Consider the following 27,329-nt stretch of genomic DNA (forward strand, 5'->3'; position numbering starts at 1 on the left):
ACCTCAGCCTCCCAAGGTGCTGGCTGGGATTACAGGCATGAGCCACTGCGCCTGGCTGCCAATTCTTCTTCTTCTTCTTCTTCTTTTTTTTGAGACGGAGTCTCACACTGTCGCCCAGGCTGGAGTGCAGTGACACAATCTCAGCTCATTGCAACCTCAGCCTCCCAGGTTCAAGCGATTCTCCTGCCTCAGCCTCCTGAGTAGCTAGGATTACAAGCATGCACCATCATGCCTGGCTAATTTTTGTATTTTTAGTAGAGACGGGGTTTCACCATGTTGCCCAGGTGCCAATTCTTTTTTAATCACTAGCAATTGTGTCCTAAGCTTTGCTTGTTAGTGTCAAGTTGCTTGTGTCAGCTAACTTCTGAGTGACTCTGGCCAACACCCTCTAGACAGCTGTTTCTTCCTCTGAAGAGGGTTGCACCACATGACTCCTGATGTCCCTTCTAATCATTGGAAATCTATATATCCCAGTAATAGAAAAATGACCTTTTCCACTTCTTTCTTGAAACCTTAAAAGTCTCCCCAGGAGGTGTTCATCTTGGGGAGCAGATTATGATTGATAGGCTGGAAGAAACCAAAGAGGATGGCCACTAGGGTGTCCTGAGAACTCTCTTAGCTCGTAACTTTCCCCATCTCCTGACTTCCCACTGCCTTGACCCACTCTGACCATCTCACCAGCAAGTGCCATTTTCCATCTCCCTTCTTATTTTTTTTGAGACGGAGTCTCGCTCTGTTGCCCAGGTTGGAGTGCAATGGCACCATCTCAGCTCATTGCAACCTCCGCCTCCTAGGTTCAAGCGATTCTCCTGCCTCAGCCTCCTCAGTAGCTGGGATTACAGGCACGCACCACCACGCCTGGCTAATTTTCATATTTTTAGTAGAGACGGGGTTTCACCATGTTGGTCAGGCTGGTCTGGAACTCCTGATGTCATGATCTGCCCACCTTGGCCTCCCGAAGTGCTGGGATTACAGGCGTGAGCCACCGTGCCCGGCCCCATCTCCCTTCTTTTTACAGCAAGGTGCATGTTGCACTGACTTACCCTTTATTCCTCTTGTAGTCACTGGAGCTGTGTTATTTATTTACTTACTTATTTATTTATTTATTTATTTATTTATTTATTTATTTATTTGAAACAGAGTCTCCCTCTGTTGCCCATGCTGGAGTGCAGTGGCACAATCATGGCTCACTGCAGCCTGGACCTCCCGAGCTCAAGTGGTCCTCCCAGGAGGTGCTATTGTAACTGAAGCCGTATCAATAACAGCTCCTTCAAAACCCAGCTCTGTTGTCCTCGACAGGGTTGCCAATGCAAGTAGCTTATCCACATTCAGAGTATTACAAACTTGCAAACTCACACATTACTTAACTATCACTGATTTCTCTCCTTGGTTCTATCTGAAATGGTTTAGGGAATCGTTGGCAGTATCTGTTCTTTCAAAGCCAATTATTAATCAGGGCTTCATTAGACAGCATTCACACATTTGTTTTCCTAACATCTGTTCCATTAATTTTCTAAGAACCAGCGTCAGGCCCACCAGATGGCAATTTCCAGAAACACTCACTCATCCTTTCCTGAAGATCAGTAGCGCATTTGCTTGTTTCCAGGCCTCTGATCCTTCCTGCCTTGTCCGTGACTTCCTCAACAACCCCTCGGGGTGATTATAAGCTCATTCCAGCCATGTCCATTATGTGTGGAATCTGGGTCTATGAGCTTGAATTTCAACTTCGGGCTATTGTTACCATTTGTGCAGAAAGTTTTTCTCTGGGTGTTAATACTGCTCAGACCTTGAGGCTGTGAAGTGTACAGGAGCAGAGAAAAGACAGGCTCTCTTTCTCTGGCTCAGAGGGGTGGGAGAGAGCATTCGCTGCCCATGTCTTGTGGACAGGGATGAAGAGGCCAGCAGGTGACAGTGTCTGGCATAGCACGTGCTGTCAAGGAAAGAGAAAGGAGCCAATGGTGACACACCAGCTTGGTCAGAGGAAGCATCTGTGTTTCTGCCAGGCTCATGATGTGGGCTCTTTGCTATATAAGCCCTGCTTAATTGGGTCTAAAACACAAGGTTGAGATGTCACTGCACTGCTCACTTTCAGTGACTCCCTACTGTTAATGGGTTAAAATTTAACCTTTTAGTCTGACAGGTGGACCCCAATCTACCATCTTGCCCTTTCTCACCTGGCTCCCACCTGCTGTTTCGGGCCTCTCTTACTCATTTGCATTTCCTCCCCTCCTTGCCTTTGCTTCCAGCAGTCACTCCATGTAACATTTCTTTCCTCCCCATCCTCAAATCCTCTCAATTTTCACCTCTTCCGTGAAGTGCTCCTTGCCATTCCCCTCCTTTGATTTCCTGCAGCAACTCCTGGACTTCTCTGAAAACCATTGGTTTCCTGTCGCTCCCCTCACCTGTGCTTCTGTGTTGTGACATCTTCCGGGGCACTCTGTCCTATTATTTCTCTCTAGTCCTGTTATTTGGGCCCATGTATTAATACCCCACCTTGGATATTAACCCATAAGCCTGAGGCTGCAATTTTTTGAATTTTGAAATCAGACCTTGGCCTTGACCTTGAGCAGTAGTAGGATATAAATAACTCTTACATGCTTAGCGTTCCAATAATGGAACACCGGGCATAAATGGGTTTTAATCCCTTTGAAGGCAGGGATTGTGCCTATTCATGTTTTGCTTCCCAATGTTAGCACTATGCTTGGCATACAGTAGCTGCTCAATACATTTTTGATAAATGAATGAACGCCCAGATGAACAAATACAGGAATAAATCAACTAGCTGTAAGACATGTAAACTACTAGGTTGCCAATATCTTTCTAGAATCAGTATTTTCTCAAAAAGTAGGAAAAACAGGTTGGAGAACTTACCAGAACTGAGATGTCAAGGCAGTGGGAGGAGGGGGCAATTAGATTTGACTGGCCAGTCTAGTGCCATGTCATGGAGCTCTGAGGCCACACTGCTCCTTGCTCAGGACTGTGTGTGATTCTAGGGCCACCAAGAATCTTCCTCATATCTCCACCTTGCGGTCTGAGGCCTCAAGCCTCTAGGGAGGTGGCAGGCAGGACGGTGGCTGCTTGGTGCCTGTCTGTTGGCAGCACACTGTTCCTGCCTGTCTCGCTCATGCTGTGCCCTCTGCTCTGTCTCCTAGACGAACTGGCTGTCTGCCCCAAAGGAATTACCTCCAAGGTTTTCCGCTTCAATGTGTCCTCAGTGGAGAAAAATAGAACCAACCTGTTCCGAGCAGAATTCCGGGTCTTGCGGGTGCCCAACCCCAGCTCTAAGCGGAATGAGCAGAGGATCGAGCTCTTTCAGGTAACTCCTCTCTCAGAGCAGAAACCACAACGACGGGAAAGCCGGTTCCTTTGCCATATCAGGTCACCACTGGGTGCAGAGTTTGGCAGACCTGGGTTTGAATCCTGGCTTCTCTGAGCCTTCGTTTCTGTATCTGTGTCTGTCATTAAAATGCTTAAGAGTTAGCTAAGGTGCTCGAGGGCCATGGCATTCAGGAACCACTGGTTTCCTATCGCTCCCTCACCTGTGCTCTGCATTGTGACATCTTCCGGGGCACTCTGTCCTGGCATCGGGTACTCACTCCTTTCTCTGCCCTGTAGATCCTTCGGCCGGATGAGCACATTGCCAAACAGCGCTATATCGGTGGCAAGAATCTGCCCACACGGGGCACTGCCGAGTGGCTGTCCTTTGATGTCACTGACACTGTGCGTGAGTGGCTGTTGAGAAGAGGTAGGTGGACCCTTCAGATGAGCATTTCAGAATGAACCTCAGGTCCCTTAGTCCTCCATGAAACAGAGGGAAGAGGACAGAATTAAGGGAGTCAGAGATCTGGGTTCAAACCCTAGCTTTGCCACTGAGTATCCTCCATTCATTCACTAAACTAATGTTTATTAAATGCTCACTGTAAGCCAGGCCCTGGGGATGCAGCCACAGGGATAGGAACTATGAGAAATAGAAAGAGGGCAATGTGACAATGATTGGATGGGGTCCAACAGGGAAGGTCTCTATGATGAAGAAATTCATGCATTGACATCTGAATGATAAGGATTTAGCACGTGAAGATCAGAATAAGGGATGTGCTAAGCAAAGGCAACAGCGAGGCCCAGCCCTCAAGTGGAAATAAACTTGATTTGTTCTAGCAGCAGCAGCAAACAGATTGGTGTGGATGGAGCATGGTGAGCTGGGGACGGGAAGAGAAGGGGAGGTGGTCAGAGAGGTTGCTGGGGCCATATGATTTATTATTATTATTTCTTGAGACTGAGTCTCACTCTGTTGCCTAAGCTGGAGTGCAGTGGTGCGATCTCTGCTCACTGCACCTCCGCCATCTGGGTTCAAGCGATTCTCACGTCTCAGCCTCCTGAATAGCTGGGACTACAGATGCACACTGCCACACCTGGCTAATTTTTTTGTATTTTTAGTAAAGATGGGGTTTCACCATGTTGGCCAGGCTGGTCTTGAACTCCTGACCTCAAGAGATCCACCCGCTTTGGCTTCCCAAAGTGCTGGGATTATAGACGTGAGCCACCGTGCCCAGCCAATTTAATTTAGAACATCATCAGGTCATGGTGAGGTTTCAGGACTTATTCCAGGTGTGACGAGAAGTGTGGGAGTTCTATAACCAGAGCTGGGGATACTCAAGGTACCCAGGAATTCCTTCCTGTCCCTCTACTGGGTGTGAAGTCAAGAGCCTAGGAGAACCCACGTGGATCTGCCAAAAGCAGCTCTGTTGGGAATTCTGACTCAGATAGCTACAGGGAGGAGGGGCTGGGTAAGGTGATTTGATTGACATCTTTTAAAGATCCCTCTAGTTTCCAGGAGGTCAAGGGAAGAGGCAGGAAAACGAGTTAGGAGCCATGACGGCAGCCCAGATGAGAGCAATATCTAGGCCGAGACTAGGGCGGTAGCAGTGGACATGACGATCATATGGATTTGTTCTGTATTTTGAAGGTAGCCAGTAGCACAGGCTGATTAGGTATGGGGTGTGAGGACACAAGAGCATTCTGGATGACTTCTAAATTTTTCGACATCCGAGTGGTATCACCTATTGAAATAGGGGGCCTAGGAGAACAGGTTCTGTTCTGGTGAGTTAAGTTTGAAAGGCCGGGTTGTCACAAAAGTAGAGCTATCCTAGAGGCATATCAAACTTCACGTGTCCCAAATATCTTATCCACACACTGTCTTCACCTGGAAAATAAGGCAATGGTTCCTCCTCTGTATGCCTCACAGAGCTGTTTTAAGGATCAAATGTATTTGAGAGGACTTCATGGTTTTTACCATGTTTTACAAGAGTAAGCTTTTCTTATTTTAGATAAGGAAACAGGCCGAGAGAAGTTAAGTGACTTGACTGAGGTCGTCCAGTCTGGATTAGAACTTTGGTGTCTTATGACACCATCCTCTGTGTTTCTTTCCCTTTTCTTGGCTGGTACTGCCTGGTCTGATGCTCAGTGGGTTGGGGTCGCAGATGGCAGTCCCATCTGTTCCTTCTCTTCCTCTTGGGCAGGGTTTTCTCCTGTCATCAGCTGCTATAAAGCCACAGACCATCCACATATTGATGCCCAGAGTCCCTGAGGCAGATGGATCCTTCTAGGTCTTTGGTGTTTTAGGCAACTAAGAGTTAAAGCTCAAAGGCAGAGATTACAAACTATTTGGCCTGCATATTGTTTTCGATTTGACTAGTCATCAACAGTTTTGGGTGTTTCAAGTCAGGAGATTTCACATAAAACCTGGACTTCTTGCTGTTTTTGAAAAATTGGAAGATTTCCTGATAACCATCCATCAGAGACGAGTACCGGCCACCCCTTGAGATGGGGTATGCATCCTCAGTCCCCACAGCCCCCACCATTCCCTATTGTTCCCCAAGAGTGAGGCTGGCAGTTCCTGTTTAGCATCATGTGCTGGCTCGATTTTCTCACTTACGTGACCTGCCTGGGCTCTGTAGCCATCGAGTTTGCATTGCTTGATGCCCACGGAGCCCAGGCAGGTCACATAAAGGAGAAAATTCCCCAGCCAAGGGGAATTATCCGGTGGCTGAGTTGGCAGATGGTGGGCTGAAGATCCTGCCCCAGTCCCAAGGGTACCCAGGAATTCCATCCTGTCCCACCTACTGAGCGTGAAGGCAAGAGCCTAGGAGAACCCACGTGGATCTGCCGACAGCAGCTTTGTTGGGAATTCTGACTCAGACGGCTACAGAAAGGAGGGGCTGGGGAAATTAAGCTCTTAACTTCCCTGTCTGATTTTGATCAGCTCCACCTGGATTTCTTTGAAGCCTTGGGCACTTGAAGGAGTTCTTATTTTCACAGCTGCAGAACTCAATGAGAAGTTTGCATTGAGAATGATTTCCATCCTCCTGAGACATCAAAAAGATAATTTCGTAATAAAACCTATGGGTCCCCCACCCACCACCCCCACAGCTGCCAATTCTGAGGTTAGTTCTTCATTGGAACCTTCAGTTCCCACTTAGGCAGATACTGCCCACCTTTCCCACAGGGGAATCATCACACAGGTTTGTGCTTACAGAGAGCCCATGAGTCTCTTCAGAGTTCAAGGCTTCAAAGCAGGCAACAAAGGACTCCAAATTGGAGCAGTTTGGTGGTGTGGATTGATGAGAAAACTGAGTCACACATGTGATGTTGGAGTCATTCAGCAAACATCTGAGAGCCCTTGTGTAGCAGGTACCCAGGCTGCATTCTGGGTCGCAGAGTGGGTTGGAGCCCACCAGGGCTGCCGGGGACCCAGGTCTCATACCCTGTGCTATTGCTCATATAGTCTGCAGCACCTAGCTAGGCAGGGCCAGGCCTCCCCTAGCAGGCTGGGGAGGGAGCCTGTCAGCATCATGGCTCAGGAAAGGTGGGACACTGGGAAACAACCATCTTCCATGTTGGTGAATGTGTGGGCATCTTCCTTGGTGGTCTCTGTTGCCCCCTCTTTGCCCCTCCTTGTCTCTAACAAGAGTTTGGGATCTGGCATCAAGCTGTCAGTGCTTGAATCCTGGCACTACTATCCACTGGTTGGATATCTTGGGGCAAGCTGTTTAACCTCCCTAAGCCTCAGTGTTTTCATCTGTACAATGGGGGATAATAGTTCTTGCTCTATGGGATTACTATAGAGATTAAATGAGTTAGTGCTTGTAAAGTCTTAGAGCAGTGTTTGATATGTAGTAAGTTCCAGGCATTTTGGTGGTGGTTATCATCATTTCTAAGTCCTCTATCTAGATACAGCCTGTTGGCCAAGCCCGGCCACCCTCTCGTGCTTACCCCTGGACCCTCACTCTCCCCAAGACAGCTGTCTGCACCTTGACTTTCTAACTCATGGAATCATAGAACTCACTCACTCCAGGTCTCTTCCAGCCCGCCTTGAACCAGCTTGACCAGGAGGTACACCGTGTTGTTAGGTAGCCCATTTCAGCTACTCTGGCTCCTCCTTCCAGCAGCCTTAACCCAGGGAGAGGGCACTCCTCATACCTCCCTCTCCATTTACTTCTCCTCCAGCTGTGTCTCAGCTGCCTTATTTTATTGGTCTGCCTTCCCTCACTGAGTGAACCTGCTGGAACAGAGATCTTCAAGCTCAGCAGGTGCAGTGTGCCCCAGAGGTTGCCCTGACTTGCGGTAGAGCAGATCTGGTTAGGCTCTGGAGTTTATGGAAGAAAGGGGCTGGGTTTTAACCAGTAGGTCTGGGATGTCCAAGCCAATCTAATGTTGATGGGAATCTCCAGGTTTGTAGGCTTGTATCCTTCTGTCCATGAGAAGGTTGCTGGGCCAGGTCGGACTTTTTGGGGTTTGCCCTGATGGCACAATTTCAGGAAGACTCCAGGTTGTCCCCAAGGCCAGATGCTCACACACATGGTGTATGGCCTCAGGGAGCAGCAAATAAATCAATTCACCAAGAGGCTGACCCTGAATCCAAAGAGGTCGACCCTGAATCCAAAGAGGTCCCCATGACCTCTCCTACACCTGGCCACAACTGGCTGCTATCCCAGGATCAACAGAGCTTCCCAAATTAAGTCTTACCCACCAGAATTGCCATGATACCAGATCCTACCTGGTTTTCTGTGTAAAACTATTTGTCTCAGTGCAGACTTTTCATTTTGTTTCTTTTTCTTTCACTTAACCTCATTTACTGAGTTCCTGCTTCCTTGATTTTGGTTGCCAAAACACATGATCCCACAACTACTAGGCGAATGGGCCGGAGTTGTTCTTCATGCACCAGGATGTCAGGCACCAAACCCTGGCACCTCCAAACTTCATCATGCTCACTGTCTCCACGCTCATGTCATCTGGACCCTCAGCCATACTTCTCTGTCATCTCCTCTGTGCTGTTTTCTAAGTTCACAGCTGTCTTCCCAAGCTGTTCATCTTGGTGAGCAATTCACATTCCAACTTCCCATCATGCTGAACAAGGATTCCCAAAGAAGAAACGTCCAAGTAATTTTTACCTCGTTGTGTCCTTGTTCCTTAGGAAAAATATGGCCCAGTGTAACCATGATGTTCATCTTATCTCTTCTAGAATCTGCCATTTTGTCTAGGCCCACAGTCATGGCCCTGGTAGCAATGCTTGCATCTTCCACTGAGATGGATTCTGCATCCTGTTTGCAAGTGACCTTGCCTCTAGCATTGGTTCCTGACTTGAATCTTTTTGCCAGCATTACATCCTGTGGCCCTTTGAATTTGTGGCCTTTTGAATCATAGTCTCTGTGCTCGGAGACTCTTTAGTTACTCCCTGTCCATAGTCTCTTCCAGTCCCTCTGCCTCTTGCCCTCATCCTTCCTCAGTAGGTTGGCTCAACGATCCCCTCTCCCAAAACCACGTAGATGGCATGAGTTTTTGCTTCCCTTCCTGTATCTGTGTACTTTTGCCTCCAAGTAGGTAGGTGACAATTTTCTCTTAATACCATCCTTTGAAAGGGAATGATTATTCCACTTCTATTTCATGATGGTCACTAGTATATGCCCCCATTTGGTGATTCGTAATATAACAGGAATACCTGGAATGTGGCAACGTGTGCATGAAGGTCCACTCTGAGCTCTGGAGGTACTTTCTGTCTCCTGTGACCCTCAATAGAACTCAGTTCCTATGAGTCCCTATAGGAGCAGAGGCCCTGGCTCACCCTTGCATGGGTGGTGGGCACACTTCCCCATCACACAGAGGTGCTTTTCTCACTAACTCTGTCTTATTTTGCAGAGTCCAACTTAGGTCTAGAAATCAGCATTCACTGTCCATGTCACACCTTTCAGCCCAATGGAGATATCCTGGAAAACATTCATGAGGTGATGGAAATCAAATTCAAAGGTAACAAAATGAATGTGTATGGTAGGATGGGTGAGTGGGGGGAAGTTAATGGGACAGGATAGTGCAGGAGACCCTTACCAGACCTCAAGAAAAGAAACCAAGCTCCTTCAGAGAGATAGCCAGCTATTTTGTACTTGAGTAATTCTGCTTTACCCCAAAAGCAATGAGTGTAACTTTCAGTTTATAGCTTAGAGAATGCATTAGCCTCTGGAAGATGACATGGTCTGGTAAGTGGTGAAAGTGTGTAGGCAAGCCGTCTGGCCTCTGGGCCTAGTGAAATGGGATGAGAGTTCCTCTTTCACAGGGTTGTCAGGCAATTACATGAGATAATGAATAAGGAATACAGCGCCAGAAATGCTCAACAGATAGGAGTTGTCTTCCCCCTCCCTAAAAGAAATCAAGTTTGGCTGTCCTGAACATGAGTACCCAGACAACTGAGCTTTCCAGATGTGCAGGGCCTGCCTGACCTTGCCTGGGGTCCTCTGGGTTTGGATGATTGCTTCGAGCCTCAGGGTGTTTGTCCCCGGGTGTTTGGGTAGAGATGGCAAAGTCATTGAGAGTCATTTCTGGTTTTCCATCATGTTTGCAAGGAACTCAGCCTTGATGATCTCTGGATTTCAGGGAAGTTCTCTTTTCCTTTCATATTCCCATTTTGGGTAACTGCAGAATGCCTGAGGTCAGAGGCTTGTCTGGGAAAAGGTGCAGGCCTCTTTTGGCTCAGCGCTGGACACTGATCTCACCCCGCATGGGCTCTATTTTAGAGCCTTTTTTTAAAGCCAAAGATTTGACACTGTAACCACAGAACCTTAGAGCCCAGAGGACCTTCAGAGTCCTTTACCTACAGGCCAGCTTAGGATGAAACCTTCCCATTTCAGTGAATACTTATCTTGTTCATAAAGATTTTCAGAAAAAGGGATTTGTGATCCAGGTCTCTCATTTATCTTACAGATCTGGTGCCCCTTCCTGAGACCCGAGCCCCTCTTGTAGCTATGTAAATTAATTCCTCATGTTCCTGTCCTCAGTGAGGATGGACAACAGTTGGCAGCTGTCCTTCACAAAATCGAGTTGAGACTCTTTCTAAGTCAGTCTCCAGTCTTTTCCTTTTTTTCAGATGAAACGGGTTGATTAATTTAAATTTTCTTTCCAGAGCTTGTTTGCTATTTATCATATGCTTCATTATCTCATCTGAACTTTATAGCAAAAACACTTCAAAGACTCTAAGTGCAATGTGAATGTTAACAATTATACAGTCTTGTTTCTTTGGCTCCCATTCAGGCTATCTTAAGTTGTGACACCTTAAATTTTTGGTAGGACTTCTGCGTTATCTTGGTCCGTTCACATTTTAAGAGGAAACTCACACCCCAAGATTCTAAGTCTAGAATCTAAAGTGACAACCCAGGGCCGGGTGCGGTGGCTCACACCTGTAATCCCAGCACTCTGGGAGGCTGAGGTGGGTGGATCACTTGAGGTCAGGAGTTCGAGACCAGCCTGGCCAACATGGTGAAACCCTGTCTCTACTAAAAATACAAAAATAGCTGGGCATGGTGGCATGCACCTGTAATCCCAGCTACTTGGGAGGCTGAGGCAGGAGAATCTCTTGAACTCCGGAGGCAGAGGTTGCAGTGAGCCAAGATGGGGCCATTGCACTCCAGCCTGGCCGACAGAGCGAGACTCTGTCTCAAAACAAACAAACAAACACAAACAAACTGACAACCCGGAAGTATGTGTTAGGTACCCATTTAGTAACAGGGATGCTTCATGGGTCCATGAAGATTCCTAGGAATCTCAGCAAGGGCTTTCTGCCCCTTGGAAGATTTCTATACAGGAGTATGGGGATCTGAACATGGGGCATCTTTCAATGATAATGAGTTCTTACAATGATAATGAGTTCTTTTGATACTGGCTTCTCCATCTGCTCTTCCCCTTCCTGCAGCTGGACATCAGAATTAAGCTGCACTTGTCCCCACACCTCCCTCGCAGACTGCACTGCCCCTCCTCCTGGGCAGTGATGGCGCGTGTGGAGGAGGCAGCCTCCAAGGGCTCTGCTCTCCTTAGACGGGAGATTGTCACTTTCCTTCCCTTCTGCAGGCGTGGACAATGAGGATGACCATGGCCGTGGAGATCTGGGGCGCCTCAAGAAGCAGAAGGATCACCACAACCCTCATCTAATCCTCATGATGATTCCCCCACACCGGCTCGACAACCCGGGCCAGGGGGGTCAGAGGAAGAAGCGGGCCTTGGACACCAATTACTGCTTCCGGTGAGCCTGGGCCCACATGGGAACCAACATCTACTGCCTGCCTACTGCAGGTCAGGCCCCAGAGCCAAGCCACACTCAACAGAGGGTCCCTGATGCTGTTCACAAACATCTCCAGGAAGAAGACTGAAAATCTCTCACAGATCTCTTTCTGTTTTCCTGGGAGTCCCACTGTTTTTCCATAGGCTAACTCTGGAAGGGGCTGGCTGAAGTAAATGAGGAAAACTCTGTGAGGAGGAGTGTTGCTAAAATAGTTTGGATTGGAGATGCTTGGTCAAAGCCTCTCCATGATTTCCATGTTTTAAGCACTTGTAGAGTGTATGTGTGAGATTAATGTAGGAGTTTCCATTAAAGAAGTGCGCAGTTCCCTATGAAGGGTCCAAGGATGCTACTGGATGGAGGCAAATAGAACGGTCTCCATTTGAACGGGAAATCGGAGCTAGAGAAATTAACAAACGAATTCAGAAATTACTGGGTAGCCACAATACAGAGATAGAAAAGACCCAGCTTCTCTTATTCAGGAGCAGTTTCACTGCTCATTTGTAAGGGGAGGATAAAGCATGCATGCCAACTACTAAAAGGGAGAAGATGATCACCCCCATGAGAGGGTCCGAAGGATTAAGTGCTTTAACTGGGAGCAACGAGTTCACCTATGGACACAGGAAAGGCTTCAGAAGGGTGTGGAATTTGAGCAGAGGCTTCAAGGATGAGGTTTGGGGATGAAGGGATCCAGGAGGGGAAGCACTGCAGGTAAAGGAAGGAGCAAGAGTGAGTCCATCTGGCCTCAGAGAATGCCGAAATGAAGCTGGGGAGAACGAATTGGGAAATATTTAGATCTGGAAACCATGTCTTATGAGGATGGTTGGGCTTGGGAAACTAGGGATGTTCAGTTGGGGGAACAGCTCAACAGCAAGGTATAGGAGAGGCAAGGTAGTTGCCACAAAGGTTGGCATGTAGATTTGTTCCATGTGTCTCTGTCAGTTAGGAACGAATGCTCTTGGCCAGTGACTTAAATCATAGTGGATTTCTTGTTCACAAGAGGCCTGTAGCAGCAGGGTTAGGGTGGGCTGGCTGCTTAATGATGCCACCGAAGACTCAGGCTTTCTCTTTCCAGTCTGCCATGCTTAGTGTGTTGGCTTTTCATCCTTTTCCTTATGGTCACAAGTGATTGCTAGGGCTTCAGGCATCTTGTCCACATTTAAGACAAGAAGGAATGAGGGAAGGGGAAGAGCCAGAAGCTTTCTTCTTCCATCTGTCACTTTTATAAATAATCGAATATCTTTGCCAGAACTTGCCCTTACCCCTTGCACACTTCTCCTTGTCTGATGGGTCATTACTGGGTCACATGACCACCACTACTCTCAAGGGAGGCCAGGAAAAGGAGCATCTCGTGTTTTTGACTCTGTAATGGGATGTCGCAAGGGAGAAGGGGGTTAGGAATGGTTATTGAATAGATAACCAATGGTGTCTGCCATGGTTCACCCTTGGAACCCACAAGAAGCCAGATTCTGACTAATAGCTGCCTTTGAAAGTAGCAAGTTCTAGGTCTCAGCAGATCTTAAAGCAGAGGCTAGATGTCCATTTGGCAAGGGTTATTATTGCCAAACGGATCTCTCTAGGCAACAGAATGGAAGGGGCCTGATAATCACATTTGGGTGATCTGTTGAACCATGGTGTTAATAGAAGGATATGCCTTATTTGGCTAAATGGCCTTTGGATTGGAGCCTCAGCAGTCACCTACTATAGTAGACAAGCTGCATAAACTTAGAATTGATTTCTGGCTGGGTGCACATTAGGAAGGTAACAATAAAACCAACCTCAACAAAGCTGAGTTGGCTAATAACATTGAGTGCTTGGTTTTATGTGGAGCACTTCATAGCTCTGCTTTGATTTGTGATAGAAAAGGCAACAGGGCCACCTTTGCCTCTTTACTCTTCCTCATGCAGCATTTATCTCTGTTTCTTACATCCTTGGGATCTTGGTCTTTAACACATGAATGTGCCTTTCTGGTTTCTTCTGCCCCATGCCCTTGAACCTGGGATTCCATTGATCAGTCCTATGATGGCATGAAAGGACTCCAAGGGAGAATATGAGAGCATTCATGAAGTTTCTTTTATTGGTGGTTTCTTTTTAAGTTGACTTTCTATAAATGTTTTTTGTTGTAGCAACTTGGAGGAGAACTGCTGTGTGCGCCCCCTCTACATTGACTTCCGACAGGATCTGGGCTGGAAGTGGGTCCATGAACCTAAGGGCTACTATGCCAACTTCTGCTCAGGCCCTTGCCCATACCTCCGCAGTGCAGACACAACCCACAGCACGGTATGGAGCAGGCTCATGCCATCTGAGGCACTGGGGCTGACCGACCAGGCCACTTGTTAAAAAGAATGAGTGAAGGATTGAATGTTGAGTGAGCAAATGATGGTCTGGGGTGAGTAAAATCCCTCTGGTGAAGGTTCTGATGTTGGCACCCTGACTCAGTTCCACTCAGTCACACTCTGCCCTTTTAAATTCCTACCATAGTTTCAACCAGCCTTTAATTTGCTTTGTCTAAAGCTCTCTGTACCATAGAAATTAATTAACTGCCACGTGTTACCCTATGCCAGAGATACGTGCATGTGGCTGGCAAGAACACTGCAGTAGAAAGGCTTCTACCAGAACTCTGATCATTCCAGCCTCTCTAGTGTAGAAAACTTACTCTGAAAGACACCAAGAAGCATGGACTAGAAGCTAATTTGAAATGCTAGGAACAGAAAGTGAGATAGCCGAGAGTCCACACCTCTGAAACTAGTCTGTCTTTCCCTCGAGGGGAATCAAAAATAGGGCAGTAATTTGTGAAGCATGTTTCCTTCTAGCTCATTATTTCTGCATCCTGTCTGGGGCCCTACACTCTGGCACTTACTAAATGGCTCAAGGCAATGTTTTGTGAGAACATTTCTCACCAGAGTGATCAGTTCCAGCTAGGAAGAACAATGTAAGAGTTGTTTTCTTAAAAGCCAAGATAGGCCAGGCGTGGTGGCTCACGCCTGTAATCCCAGCACTCTGGGAGGCCAAGGCGGGTGGATCACAAGGTTAGGAGTTTGAGACCAGCCTGGCCAACATGGTGAAACCCCATCTCTACCAAAAAATGTAAAAAATTTGCCGGGTGTGGTGGCACGCGCTTATAATCCCAGCTACTTGGGAGGCTGAGGCAGGAGAATCGCTTGAACCCAGGAGGCAGAAGTTGCAGTGAGCCAAGATTGCACCACTGTACTTCAGCCTGGGTGACAGAGTGAGACTCTCACTCAAAAAAAAAAAAAAAAAAAAAAAAAAAGCCAAGATAATTCATTATCAGTGTAGCAACTGTCACATGCTTCAACTCATCACCCCAAACAAGTGCAGTTGTTCTGCTTCTGTCATTGTGGATGAACAGCAACTACGCAACTACTCACCCAAACCAGGTTCCAACGGTTCTTTTTTTTTTTTTTTTTGAGACAGACTCTGACTCTGTGGCTCAGGCTGGAGTGCAGTGGCACTATTTCTGCTTACTGCAACCTCCACTTCCTGGATTCAGATGATCCTCCCACCTCAGCCTCCCAAGTAGCTGGGATTACAGGCGCCCGCCACCACAGCCAGCTAATTTTTTTGTATTTTTAGTAGAGATGGGGTTTCATCATGCTGGCCAGGCTGGTCCCAAACTCCTGACCCGAAGTGATCTGCCTGCCTCTGCCTCCCAAGTCCTGGGACTACAGGTGTGAGCCACTGCGCCTGGCCCCGAACACTTCCTCTTAAAGAGCACCCGTGGCCATTCTAGCACTTGCTCAGCCTCTGGGACTGCCCCTGGAACTGGGAGAGTTCCTGCGTTCCAGGCCTGAGGCTTGGCCTTCCAACCTCTCACTGACATGTCCCTTCCCAGGTGCTGGGACTGTACAATACTCTGAACCCTGAAGCATCTGCCTCGCCTTGCTGCGTGCCCCAGGACCTGGAGCCCCTGACCATCCTGTACTATGTTGGGAGGACCCCCAAGGTGGAGCAGCTCTCCAACATGGTGGTGAAGTCTTGTAAATGTAGCTGAGACCCCACCTGCGACAGAGAGAGGGGAGAGAGAACCACCACTGCCTGACTGCCCGCTCCTCGGGAAACACACAAGCAACAAACCTCACCGAGAGGCCTGGAGCCCACAACCTTCGGCTCCGGGCAGATGGCTGGGCTGAGATGGAGGTTTCCTTTTGGAACATTTCTTTCTTGCTGGCTCTGAGAATCACGGTGGTAAAGAAAGTGTGGGTTTGGTTAGAGGAAGGCTGAACTCTTCAGAACACACAGACTTTCTGTGACGCAGACGGAGGGGATGGGGATAGAGGAAAGGGATGGCAAGTCGAGATGTTGTGTGGCAATGGGATTTGGGCTACCCTAAAGGGAGGAGGAAGGGCAGAGAATGGCCGGGTCAGGGCCAGACGGGAAGACACTTCAGATCTGAGGTTGGATTTGCTAATTGCTTACCACATCTGCTCTAGGGAATCTGGATTATGTTATACAAGGCAAGCATTTTTTTTTAAAGACAGGTTACCAAGACAAAGTCCCAGAATTGTATCTCACACTGTCTGGGATTAAGGGCAAATCTATTACTTTTGCAAACTGTCCTCTACATCAATTAACATCATGGGTCACTACAGGGAGAAAATCCAGGTCATGCAGTTCCTGGCCCATCAACTATATCGGGCCTTTTGGATATGCTGAACGCAGAAGAAAGGGTGGGAATCAACCCTCTCCTGTCTGCCCTCTGGGTCCCTCCTCTCAGCTCTCCCTCGATTATATTTCCCCTTGGACACTTGGTTAGACGCCTTCCAGGTCAGGATGCACACTTCTGGATTGTGGTTCCATGCAGCCTTGGGGCATTATGGGTTCTTCCCCCCCTTCCCCTCCAAGACCCTGTGTTCATTTGGTGTTCCTGGAAGCAGGTGCTACAACATGTGAGGCATTCGGGGAAGCTGCACATGTGCCACACAGTGACTTGGCCCCAGATGCATAGACTGAGGTATAAAGACAAGTATGAATATTACTCTCAAAATCTTTGTATAAATAAATATTTTTGGGGCATCTTGGATGATTTCATCTTCTGGAAGATTGTTTCTAGAACAGTAAAAGCCTTATTCTAAGGTGTATGTCTGACTCGATAAATATCCTTCAATTACCCTTAATTCCAAGTCCGCATCTACTAATCAGAGGTAACCAGAATCTGTGGCAGATAATCTGTCAATCACCAAACACAATGCTTAGCACAACCCCCCTTACACAGGGGGCACACCGTGCTGACTTCCGCCCGCTGAGAAGACTGCACTATTGCTTGTGCATCTTTCCTTCTTGCAGAGTATATTATTCTCAGAGACACAGAGGCAGTGGCTCAGATTGGCAGAAAGCACATACGAATTTGACCTCCAGATACCTGTGGGCAGGATCCCTTGGTGTGAATCCTTGCTTATGGAAACATGGTTTATTTACTAACTATAAATTACCAACATCACTGTTTTCGAAAATCTCCCCCCACCCGTATCAATCAGTTGAGAATGAGAGAAAATGTGTATGGCAAATGGCCTAAAAATATGAGGCTAATTCTGCTCTCAGGCTAAGCCTAAAAGAGCTAACCAGGAACCGCTTTTCAGACTATGGCCCTCTTGTCAGGGATCTGGGAACCATAGCTCTCTTTTGAGTGAGGCCATGGATCCCACTGTGGTATGGATGTCCATGTGGGGCAGCCAGCCACAGTGAGCAGGCACAGAGCGATGGGCCATCTAGCAGCTCCCGAGAAACACATTCCTCTAGTGAGATCATTTTGCCACTGGTAAAAGAAGTCTATCTGAAGCTAAACTAGGCAGGCTGAAGGATGTGTCTGATGTGTTCGTGCCTGTGTGTGTGTGTACGTATGTGTGTCCCTTGTTCCTTGCTGAGTTCTTCAAGACTGAAGTGAGTTTGGTCAGCACCTTTTTTCCCCTGCTTTGTCCACGCCCAGCCAATTCTAAGGGTTTCTCTCTCAGTCTTCATCCCATGTGGCACCCACTGACTTCCACCATTGTTCAGAGGGCTATGTCCCTGTCCTAAAATCCTGGTTGGCGGGATTATACTCCATCGTGCTCCAGGGAGCATGGGGGCACAGAGAGGGGAGCAGTAAGCTCAGCACATCAGCCACGGGCTGCTGCTGTCCCAGCATCAGTCTATTCACCTCAGGACCATTCTCAAATTCACTGGGCATGATAACCCCCAAGGGTTTATTAAAAATGTACAGTTTCAGGCTGCAGCTCTAGAGGTACCTTTAGGACTGCAGTAGGGTCCAGGTTGCCTCAAAACTATTAACGCATTTTGAGAAGTGGTGCATTATACCTGACATCACTTGTCCTTACTTGAGGCTTCAATATAGAAAAGGGAAATAATTTTTTTGGCCCCAGATGAAACCCCCCCCTTTTTTTTTTTTGAGACGGAGTCTCGCTCTGTCGCCCAGGCTGGAGTGCAGTGGCACAATCTCGGCTGACTGCAAGCTCCGCCTCCCGGGTTCACGCCATTCTCCTGCCTCAGCCTCTCCGAGTAGCTGGGACTACAGGCGCCCGCCACCACGCCCGGCTAATTTTTTTGTATTTTTAGTAGAGACGGGGTTTCACCGTGGTCTCGATCTCCTGACATCGTGATCCGCCTGCCTCGGCCTACCAAAGTGCTGGGATTACAAGCGTGAGCCACCGCGCCCGGCCATGAAACCCCGTTTTTTCCAACTTTATAGCATATCGCTAAAACATTGGCCTGCGGTTCATCCTAATGAACGAAGGCAGCTAGATACATTTCCTGGAGTATTCCAAAGAAAACAGAACATGGTGCGATTACAAATGGTCTTTTTCTTCAGAGCTCTACTTGTAGGTTAGGCAGCAGACACAAATAAGGACAGGGGTCTGGAGTCAGCCCCCCCATTCTACACATCACTGACAGGTGCTACAGAAACTTGAATCACTGTCTTCAAAAATCGACACTTGTTTCGGGGGAGGGTAAAGAGTGACATTGGAAATATCACTTCCGTTGGAGGAGGGCTGATAGGATCTGTCTGGTTTATTGCCAAGTGAAGTCCAGTCCCAGTAAAAATGACTTGAAAGCACTTGGACACATGAAGGGAGACATCTGGCGTCTTAGCACCTGATCAGCATATGGTAAGTGCAGTAAGAAATTAGCTGGAAGACTTCATTCTGATTGGTTATCTAGGGCAATTTCAAGCATTATAGTCTAAAATTTCTTTTACTGGGCTCATACTCTTTTCACTTGTCACAAGATTCACATGGTGAGTCCTCCCAAACCCCTTATTTCCCAGTTCTACACCTCAACAGGGGACTACGGAGGAATTCTAATTTGTCCCCTAATCAACTTACAACCAATTGAGCAAATAGTTAAGGTGGTCCTGAAACTACTCTCCAGTCCCGGGGACATTTGGAATGCATTCTCACTTCTCTCCTGAAACCCATAGACCTCATCCTTCATAAGCAAACAAAATGCGTCCATGTGCCCAAACCTATGTTTTCATTCACTAAGAAGGCAATAAAGTCCCTTTTCTGCCCTTTTAGATGTCAATTTTCTTTTTCTTTTTTTTTTTTTTTTCAGATGGAGTCTTGCTCTGTCGCCCAGGCTGGAGTGCAGTGGCGTGATCTCGGCTCACTGCAACCTCTGCCTCCCAGGTTCAAGCAATTCTCCCGAGTATCTGGGATTACAGGCGCCTGCCACTGCGCCCAGCTAATTTTTGTATTTTTAGTAGAGACGAGGTTTCGCCATCTTTGCCAGGCTAGTCTGGAACTCCTGACCTTGTGATTCACCCGCCTCGACCTCCCAAAGTGCTGGGATTACAGGCGTGAGCCACCGCGCTCAGCCAGGTGTCAATTTTCTTTTTGGATTTCAACACTGAGTCCATAGGACCCTGCAGAAGAAGCCCCAGACTCTAGGTTCTCCCCCAATAACTTCCTAGGGCAGCTAAGTTAATCCTTCAGTGGATTCTGCCGTCCAACTCTCAACCTCAACCTTTTCTCTAGCAGAAGCCAGAGAGAGAGGACATAGGAAAGGGGAGCAAGTGAGAGGGCAGAGGCTTGAGGGGAGAGCACTGGGGCTGTGCTGTATCATTCAGGTGAACTGTGAGGTATGCAACATGCAACTGGATGCAGGGCTCAAGCCACTGGAAGCCCACGCTGTGAGTAAGCCTGCCTGTCGAGGGCTGATAATGGAGACATCTGCACATGCCCACTCCCCAGGTGCGGGAGCTGCCTTTGGGAATAGCCTGGACCCACCATCTGCTGAAACGAAATGTAAAAATAAAACATCTCTTTACAGCTCACATTTCTAAAATGAAGTTTAAAACATTGCACAGCCACAAAGTAAAATAAAAAACTGGTTCTACTTCAGTCCTGTTTGTGAATATTGATTGTTGGGAAATTAGTAAAGGGGAAAAAAAATAAAAATAGAATTACTTTATTAATCTTTGAAATCAGAATTCCAAAGCGTGCCTTTACCCTGGCTCATGTTGTCAACAGCACACCGATTTGTCTCCTCTCTCTAGGAAACTTGTGATGAATGCTCTTCTTTCCCCCTAGATCCTCTGAAAAGGGAGGAACAACTTTGGCGGATGATGATGTTGAAATTTTAAGCTTGTACAAAGAAAATAAAGCTTCATACTGTAATCTGGAAAAGAAGAGGAAGCAAAATGCAAATAGCCAAAGAGCCTCTTTTATATCATCTCTGTGCAGCAGCAGTAAAGGGACAGAGAAGACCTAAGCAGTTCGGGGGCATGGGGCAAAGGGAAGGTAAAAGATACAAGTGTGCTCTGACGGGGTATATAATGCATCAGCTGAATGTCCCCACTGCCAAGTTCCATCAAAACCCAGAAGATCTGCTTTCCTGTTGTCCCAGTGAAAGTCTGCATTGGCTGACTGGCAACTATCTACTGCTACTTCTGCTCGAAGGCTTTGGGGACTTTGAGGCAGCAAGAAAAAATACTATGGACCCCTTGAAGTGCTGGTGGATGCTTCACCCTCAATCACGCACCCAAGAGTGGTGAACAGGTTGTTTCTCTGTGTGTTTGTGGTTCAAGTTTTAGTGTGAGCAGGATCTGAAAAAGAGAAAGGCAACCATGAAATGAATTAAATGACAGCATGGGGTTTTACTTACAGGCAGCAATGTCTGGTTTATCTAACATCACTGAAGAATAAAGAAGTGGTAGCCCAAATAAATGAAGTTCACCTCTTAAGTGCAAAGCTCTTTTTTTTTTTTTTTTTTTTGAGACAGAGTCTCGCTCTGTCCCCCAGGCTGGAGTGCAGTGGCACGGTCTCGGCTCACTGCAAGCTCTGCCTCCCGGGTTCACACCATTCTCCTGCTTCAGCCTCCCGAGTAGCTGGGACTACAGGCACCCACCACCCACCATGCCCGGCTAATTTTTTTGTATTTTTAGGGCAGATGGGGTTTCACCGTATTAGCCAGGATTGTCTCCATCTCCTGACCTCGTGATCTGCCCACCTCGGCCTCCCAAAGTGCTGGGATTACAGGTGTGAGCCACCAGGCCCGGCCACAAACCTCTTAATTTTAACCACTTTTGTTGGAAATCTTCCTAAAATACTCCCAGTTCTACTGCTGTTTCTTTTCTGTGTTGTTCTCTTTCCTTTTTTTTCTTGGACAAAAACATTTTATCTTTTGCTTTTCAAATTAAAAAATGCTAAATATGTCCATCTTTTCTAGAAACACAGTGTATTACTAGCATTTTTAAAGTGCATGAAAAAATTCTTCCATGGATGCTTTTGAGTTTTTCTAAATTTTCCCTCAATGTCAGATTGTCAGATAATACCTTGCCTTCTCCTCAACCCCTCAATCCCAACAATATACACCTATATGCCCACCATCTAGTTTAAGAAAAGGAACTTTACCATTACCCTGCATCCCTGCTAGACCCTCCCAATTCTTTCCCTTTCTCACCATCCTGAATTTTGTGTTTATCCTTCCCTTGTTTGCTTTTAAAAAAGCAGGTTTATGATCTTTATACCCCTATATAATATACTGTTGAGTTTTATGTGGCTTTAAATTTTGTAGTGCTCCTGTGATTACACATGCGATCTCAGTATACTACTGGTAGAATTTCTTCGGGTATACACTTAGGAGGGGAATTGCTGGGCCATAAACACTTGCATCTTCAACTCTCTATTGCCATCTTATTTTCCAAAGTGATTATACAATTTACACTCCCTCTGGCAGTGCATGAGCGTCCCCACTTCTCCACACCTCTACATGTGGAGCAGTATTGCCTCAGTTTTCAGTTTCTGTGAATCACATGAGTATTCAATGGTATTCCACTGTGGCTTAATTAGCATTTTCCTGATTAGAAATGAGGTTGAGCATCTTTCCAAGTATCCGTTGTGCATACATGTTTCTTCTTATATGAAATGTGTGGATAGGCCTTTTGCTTATTTTCCTATTGAATTGTTATTGATTTTTTTAAAAAACAGCTTTTTTGAGATATAATTCACATATCGTACAATTCATTCCTTTAACATGTACAACTCAACAGCTTTTAGTATATTATATTCAGAGTTGTGCATCCATCATCATAGTCAATTTTAGAACATTTTGATAACCCCAAAAATAAACCCCATACTTCTTCGCCACCACCTCCTACATCTCTCATCCCTCAGCTATAGGCAACCATTAGTCTAGTCTACCTTCTGTCTCTATAGATTTGCCTATTCTGGACATTTAATATAAATGGAATCATGCAATGGTCCTTTGGGACTGGCTTCTTTCACTTAGCATAATGTTTTAAAGGGTCATCTAAGAGCATGCATCACTACTCTACTCCTTTTTTATGGCTGAATAATATTCCATTGTGTGTATAGACCACATTTCATTTATCCACTCATCAGTTGTGGACATTTGGGTTGTTTCTACCTCTTGGCTATTATTAATAATGCTTCTATAAACAATGATGTACAAATATTCGAACTATGTTTTCCTTTCTCTTGGGTATAGATACGGAAGTGGAATTAATTGCTGGGTGATATGGCAACTCTTCGCGTAAACTGTGTAAGGAACTGTCAAACTGTTTCCAAAAGCAGTCACACCATTTTACATCCCTCCCAACAGTGCATGAAGGTTCCAATGTCTCTTTTCCATTACAGCCATTCTGGTGGGCATGAAGTGATAAACTGCTGTGTTTTTTCTTTTTTTTTGGTACAGATGGGGTCTCATTGTGTTGTCCAGGCTGGTCTCAAACTCTTCAGCTCAAGTGATCCTCCAAGCTGGTGGCTCATGACTACTGTGGTTTTGATTTATTTCCCCAGTGGCTAATGATATTGAGGATGGTTTTATATGCTTCTTGGCATGGTATATCTTCTTTGGCAAAACATCTGCTCAGTTCCTTTGCTCATCTTTAAACTTGAGTTGTCTTTTTTATTATTGAATTGTAAGCGCTCTCTATGTATTTTAGATACAAGTCCCTTGTCATATATGTGATTTGTAAATATTTTCTCAATTTCATGGATTGTTGTTTTACTTCCTTGATAGTGTCCTTTGAAGCAGGAAATTTTAAATTTTTGAGGATGTCCAGTTTGTCTATTTTCTTCTTTTGTTGCTTATGCTTTTGATGTCGTATCTAAGAAACTGCTTATTTAATTTTAGAAGTTCTTTGCTTAAATATCTGGATACTAACTTTTTGGTTTTTATGTATTACAAACATCTTCACCCAGTTTGTGACTTGTCTCTTCATTCTATGGTTTTTTGAGACAGGGTTTCGCTCTGTTGCCGAGGCTGGAGTGCAGAGGCAGAATCATGGCTCACCACAGCCTCAACCTCAGGGGCTCAAGCAATCCTCCCACCTCAGCCTCCTGAGTAGCTGGGACCACAGGCATGTACCACCATGCCTGGGCTAGTTTTTAAATTTTTTGTAGAGACAGAGTTTTGCCATGTTGCCCAGGCTGGTCTCGAACTCCTGGGGTCAAGAAATCCTCCCACCTTGGCCTCCCAAAGTGTTGACTTTACAGGTGTTAGCCACTGTGTCCTGCCTGGTATTTTTAAAAAGAGATTGTTTTGTAGTTTATTAAGATAAGTGCTATTCAGGATAAAAATTAGATTGTATTTAGACATGTACTTAACAAGTGATCTTTTCAGAAAAGGTTATTTATTTATTTATTTTCGAGACAGTGTTTTGCTCTGTCACCCAAGCTGGAGTGCAGTGGCATGATCACGGCTCACTTGCAGCCCTAACCTCCTGAGCTCAAACGATCCTCCTGCCTCAGCCTCCTAAGTACCTGGGACCACAAGCATGTGCCACCACGCCTAGCTAATTTTTTTTCTATTTTTTTGTAGAGATGGAATCTCCCTATATTGCCCAGCCTGGTCTAAAACTCCTGGGCTCAAGTGAGCCTCCTGCCTCAGCCTGCCAAAGTGCTGGGTTTATGGGCACAAGCCACCACACCTGGCCCAGATAAGGTTTTTAAAAAATATTAGAAAATCCAGGACAGTCACCATAAAAACAGGATGGATTAAAAACAAAAAACGAATTTTTTTTTTTTTTTTGAGACAGGGTCTTAACTCTGTTGTCCAGGCTGGAGTGCAGTGGCATAATCATAGCTTACTGCAGACCGACCTCCTGAGCTCAAGTGATCCTCTCACCTCAGTCTCCTAAGTAGCTGGGACCACAGGCATGTGCCACCAGGTTTGGTTAATTTTTTTTTTTTTTTGAGACAGAGTCTCGCTCTGTCACCCGGGCTGGAGTGCAGTGGCGCAATCTCGGCTCACTGCAACCTCCGCCTCCCGGGTTCACGCCATTCTCCTGCCTCAGCCTCTCTGAGTAGCTGGGACTACAGGCGCCCGCCACCACGCCCGGCTAATTTTTTGTATTTTTAGTAGAGACGGGGTTTCACCGTGGTCTCGATCTCCTGACCTCGTGATTCACCCGCCTCGGCCTCCCAAAGTGCTGGGATTACAAGCGTGAGCCACCGCACCCGGCCCTGGTTAATTTTTAAAATTTTTAGAGAGACAAGGTCTCCCTATGTTGTCCAGGCTGCTTTGGAACTCCTGGACTCAAATGATCCTCCCTCCTTGGCCACCCAAAGTGCTGGGATTACAGGTGTGAGCCAATGCACCCGGCCCTGACAAAGGTTTTTAAAATAAAAAATTTCAAACATACATAAAAAATAAAATAGTATAATACACTTCCATGTTCTCATCATCTAGCTTTGATAATGATCGATGTCCTACCATTTGTTTCATCTCTTCACATTTGTTTCCTGGAGTATTTTCAAAGCAAACTCAAGATAACATTATCTTCAGAATCTATCTCTGATGAATAAGAACCAAAGGGAAAAAAACTCCCACAATATCTTCATGGCATCTTAGAAGTTCTTAATTTTAACCAGGTCAAATTTATCAGTTTTTACCTTTATGGTTTGCACTTTTTGGGTTTGATTTTACAAGCCCTTTCCTTTTACTGTGACTATAATGATCTGGTCCTCTAATGTATTCTTAAAGATTTACACTTTTGCTTTTCATATTTAAGTCTTTAATCCAACCTGAAATTGTGTACAGTTTGAAGCACAGATCTAATTCCATTTTTTCCTACACAATAACTGATTGTCCTAACGTTATCATTGAAGTCTATCCTTCCCTCCTCTAACTGCAATGCATCTTGTTCGTAAGTTATTTCCTATATAGAGACCAGTTTTAGGTTTCTCTATTTTGTGTCAATATCACACTCTCTTAAGCATGTTAGCTTGATGGTAATTCTTGTCATCTGGTTAAGACAAGTCACACACAGCCTCCTACTGGCATCCCCATTCTTTATAGGAGTATAAGGGTTCTTTTCTCTTTCATATAAATTTCAAAAAATAAAAATAAACAATTAATACCCTCTCAAATATACAAATCAATTTTAGGGAGAACTGACATATTTACAAAACTGTAACTGGAATTGCTCTGGTAATCCTTCCACTCCCTCCAGCTGCTTTAACATCTTTTAACCTTACTGCTCTAAAGTATGATGTGTCTAGGTCCATCTTAGATAACAGTGTTAGACTAAGATATTGAAATTGCCAAATCGTGCAAAATAAATTTTCTCATATGTTTAGAGAAATTAAAAGAGAGAGTAAACCAAAAGATTAAAGTTATGACCAAGCAGATTTGAAATAGAACTAAGTTTCTTGTGATTCACTGCAATATGTGTATCTTTCACTAGTTCTGGAAAATTTTTAGCCATTATCTCTTCAAATATTGTCCCTTTCCATTTTTTCTTTCCAGAGCTCCAATTAGATATTTATTAGGCCTTCTCAAATGGCTTTCCACCTCTTTTTCTTTCTGTGCTGCATTCCCGATCATTGATTTTTCAATTTATTATTATTTTTTTGAGCAGAAGGGAATGTTTATTAAAAAACTTTAAGAAGGCCAGGTGCAGTGGCTCACGTCTGTAATCCCAGCACTTTGGGAGGCTGAGGCGGGCAGATCATGAGGTCAAGAGATAGAGATCATCCTGACCAACATGGTGAAACCCTGTCTCTACTAAAAATATAAAAATTAGCTGGGCATGGTGGCACGCGCCTGTAGTCCCAGCTACTCAGGACGCTGGGGCAGCAGAATCACTTGAGCCTAGTGGGTGGAGGTTGCAGTGAGCCAAGATCGTGCCACTGTATTCCAGCCTGGCGACAGAGCGAGACTCCATCTCAAAAAAAAAAAAATTTATATATATAACATATAAAAAATATATATTATAAAATAATATATGTAATATATATTATATACCTATAAAAGCTTTAGAGCAGGAACAAAAGGAAGGAAAGTACACTTGGAAGAGGGCCAAGCAGGTGAATTGAGAGATCAAGTATGAGGTTTGACCTTCTGACTTGGGGTTTTATATGCTGGCATACTTCTGGCGTCTTGCATCTCTTCTCCCCTGGTTTTTCCCTTGGAGTGGGCTGTCCACATATGCAGATGCAGTGGTCTGCTGGCACTTGGGAGGTGAGCATGCGCACTGCGTTTACTGGAGTTGTACGCATGCTCACTTGAGGCATTCTTCCCTTACCAGCCGAATGTCTCTAGGAGGTCATAGGCCAGTTAAAGGCCGCCATTTTGCCTCTTAGTGCACATGCTCAAGCCCACTCCCCCAACTCCTGAGATCTTATCAGGAAGCTACTAATCACCAGTTTCAGGTTTTTCCTATCTATAAGGAGCCTGCCTTTCCCTGGTGCTGGCTGCAACTGATTATTATTTCAGAGAGACAGTTAACAACTGCCTGATCATCACCTGATGGTCACCTGACTTTCTTGGTTGCAGTGGGAGGGGGTGGGGCAGGAGCCCTCTCTCGCCCTGCTCATGTCTGACTACCTACCGTAACCTTTCCTGACTCAGGAGTCCAAGATCCCAATTCTTTGGGGAAAATGGATGAAGGTCAGTCTTCTGTAACTGCTTTCCACTGCCAGGTGGTAGTTGGCTGTCCTGTGGGTTTTGGCCTGTTGCTAGCTGTCAGGGCAGGGTGGCTCTGTGGATTGGTGAAAGTGGGATCCAGCCAGGCCCAAGGGAGACAGGGGCAAGATTGTGCCTTTGTTTGTTCCACTGATGGGCAGTCTAGGGGTCCTTTGTAGAAGGGTGACTCTTGAATATTGAGAGGATGGTGTCCCTCACTGAGGATCATCTGAAGCTTGATGGCAAATAGGGAATGTATTCGAGTCACACAGCAAAGTATGTTACCGGCGGAAGGTTTCCAAGTCATATGGCACCAAAATATGTTAGCAGCAGTGAATCTGTATCTGTA

At 46.0% G+C, this 27,329-nt stretch overlaps 2 protein-coding genes across 53 annotated transcripts in view; one reads left to right on the top strand and one right to left on the bottom strand.

The window, feature by feature from the left end:
* TGFB3 (transforming growth factor beta 3) overlaps window positions 1–16,693 on the top strand; it is a 28,192-nt gene extending 11,499 nt beyond the window's left edge. For all 3 annotated transcript variants that reach the window (XM_055288709.2, XM_055288710.2, XM_055288708.2), the window contains 6 exons: window positions 3,153–3,316; window positions 3,616–3,745; window positions 9,193–9,300; window positions 11,389–11,560; window positions 13,723–13,876; window positions 15,450–16,693. In XM_055288709.2, coding sequence (XP_055144684.1) covers window positions 3,153–3,316; window positions 3,616–3,745; window positions 9,193–9,300; window positions 11,389–11,560; window positions 13,723–13,876; window positions 15,450–15,608 — 887 coding nt within the window. In that variant the 3' untranslated portion in view covers window positions 15,609–16,693. The remainder of the gene's footprint in view (window positions 1–3,152; window positions 3,317–3,615; window positions 3,746–9,192; window positions 9,301–11,388; window positions 11,561–13,722; window positions 13,877–15,449) is intronic.
* Window positions 16,694–20,001: 3,308 nt separating this feature from the next.
* Window positions 20,002–27,329, bottom strand: part of TTLL5 (tubulin tyrosine ligase like 5) — a 296,508-nt gene continuing 289,180 nt past the window's right edge. For 48 of the 50 annotated variants that reach the window (XM_063644172.1, XM_055288714.2, XM_063644155.1 and 45 more), the window contains one exon: window positions 20,002–20,654. In XM_063644172.1, the coding sequence (XP_063500242.1) occupies window positions 20,583–20,654 (72 nt within the window). In that variant the 3' untranslated portion in view covers window positions 20,002–20,582. The remainder of the gene's footprint in view (window positions 20,655–27,329) is intronic. The other 2 variants (XM_063644140.1, XR_010122049.1) reach the window with 2 other exon arrangements.

Source organism: Symphalangus syndactylus, chromosome 8 (genome assembly GCF_028878055.3).
Source record: "Symphalangus syndactylus isolate Jambi chromosome 8, NHGRI_mSymSyn1-v2.1_pri, whole genome shotgun sequence".
NCBI lineage: Eukaryota > Metazoa > Chordata > Mammalia > Primates > Hylobatidae > Symphalangus > Symphalangus syndactylus.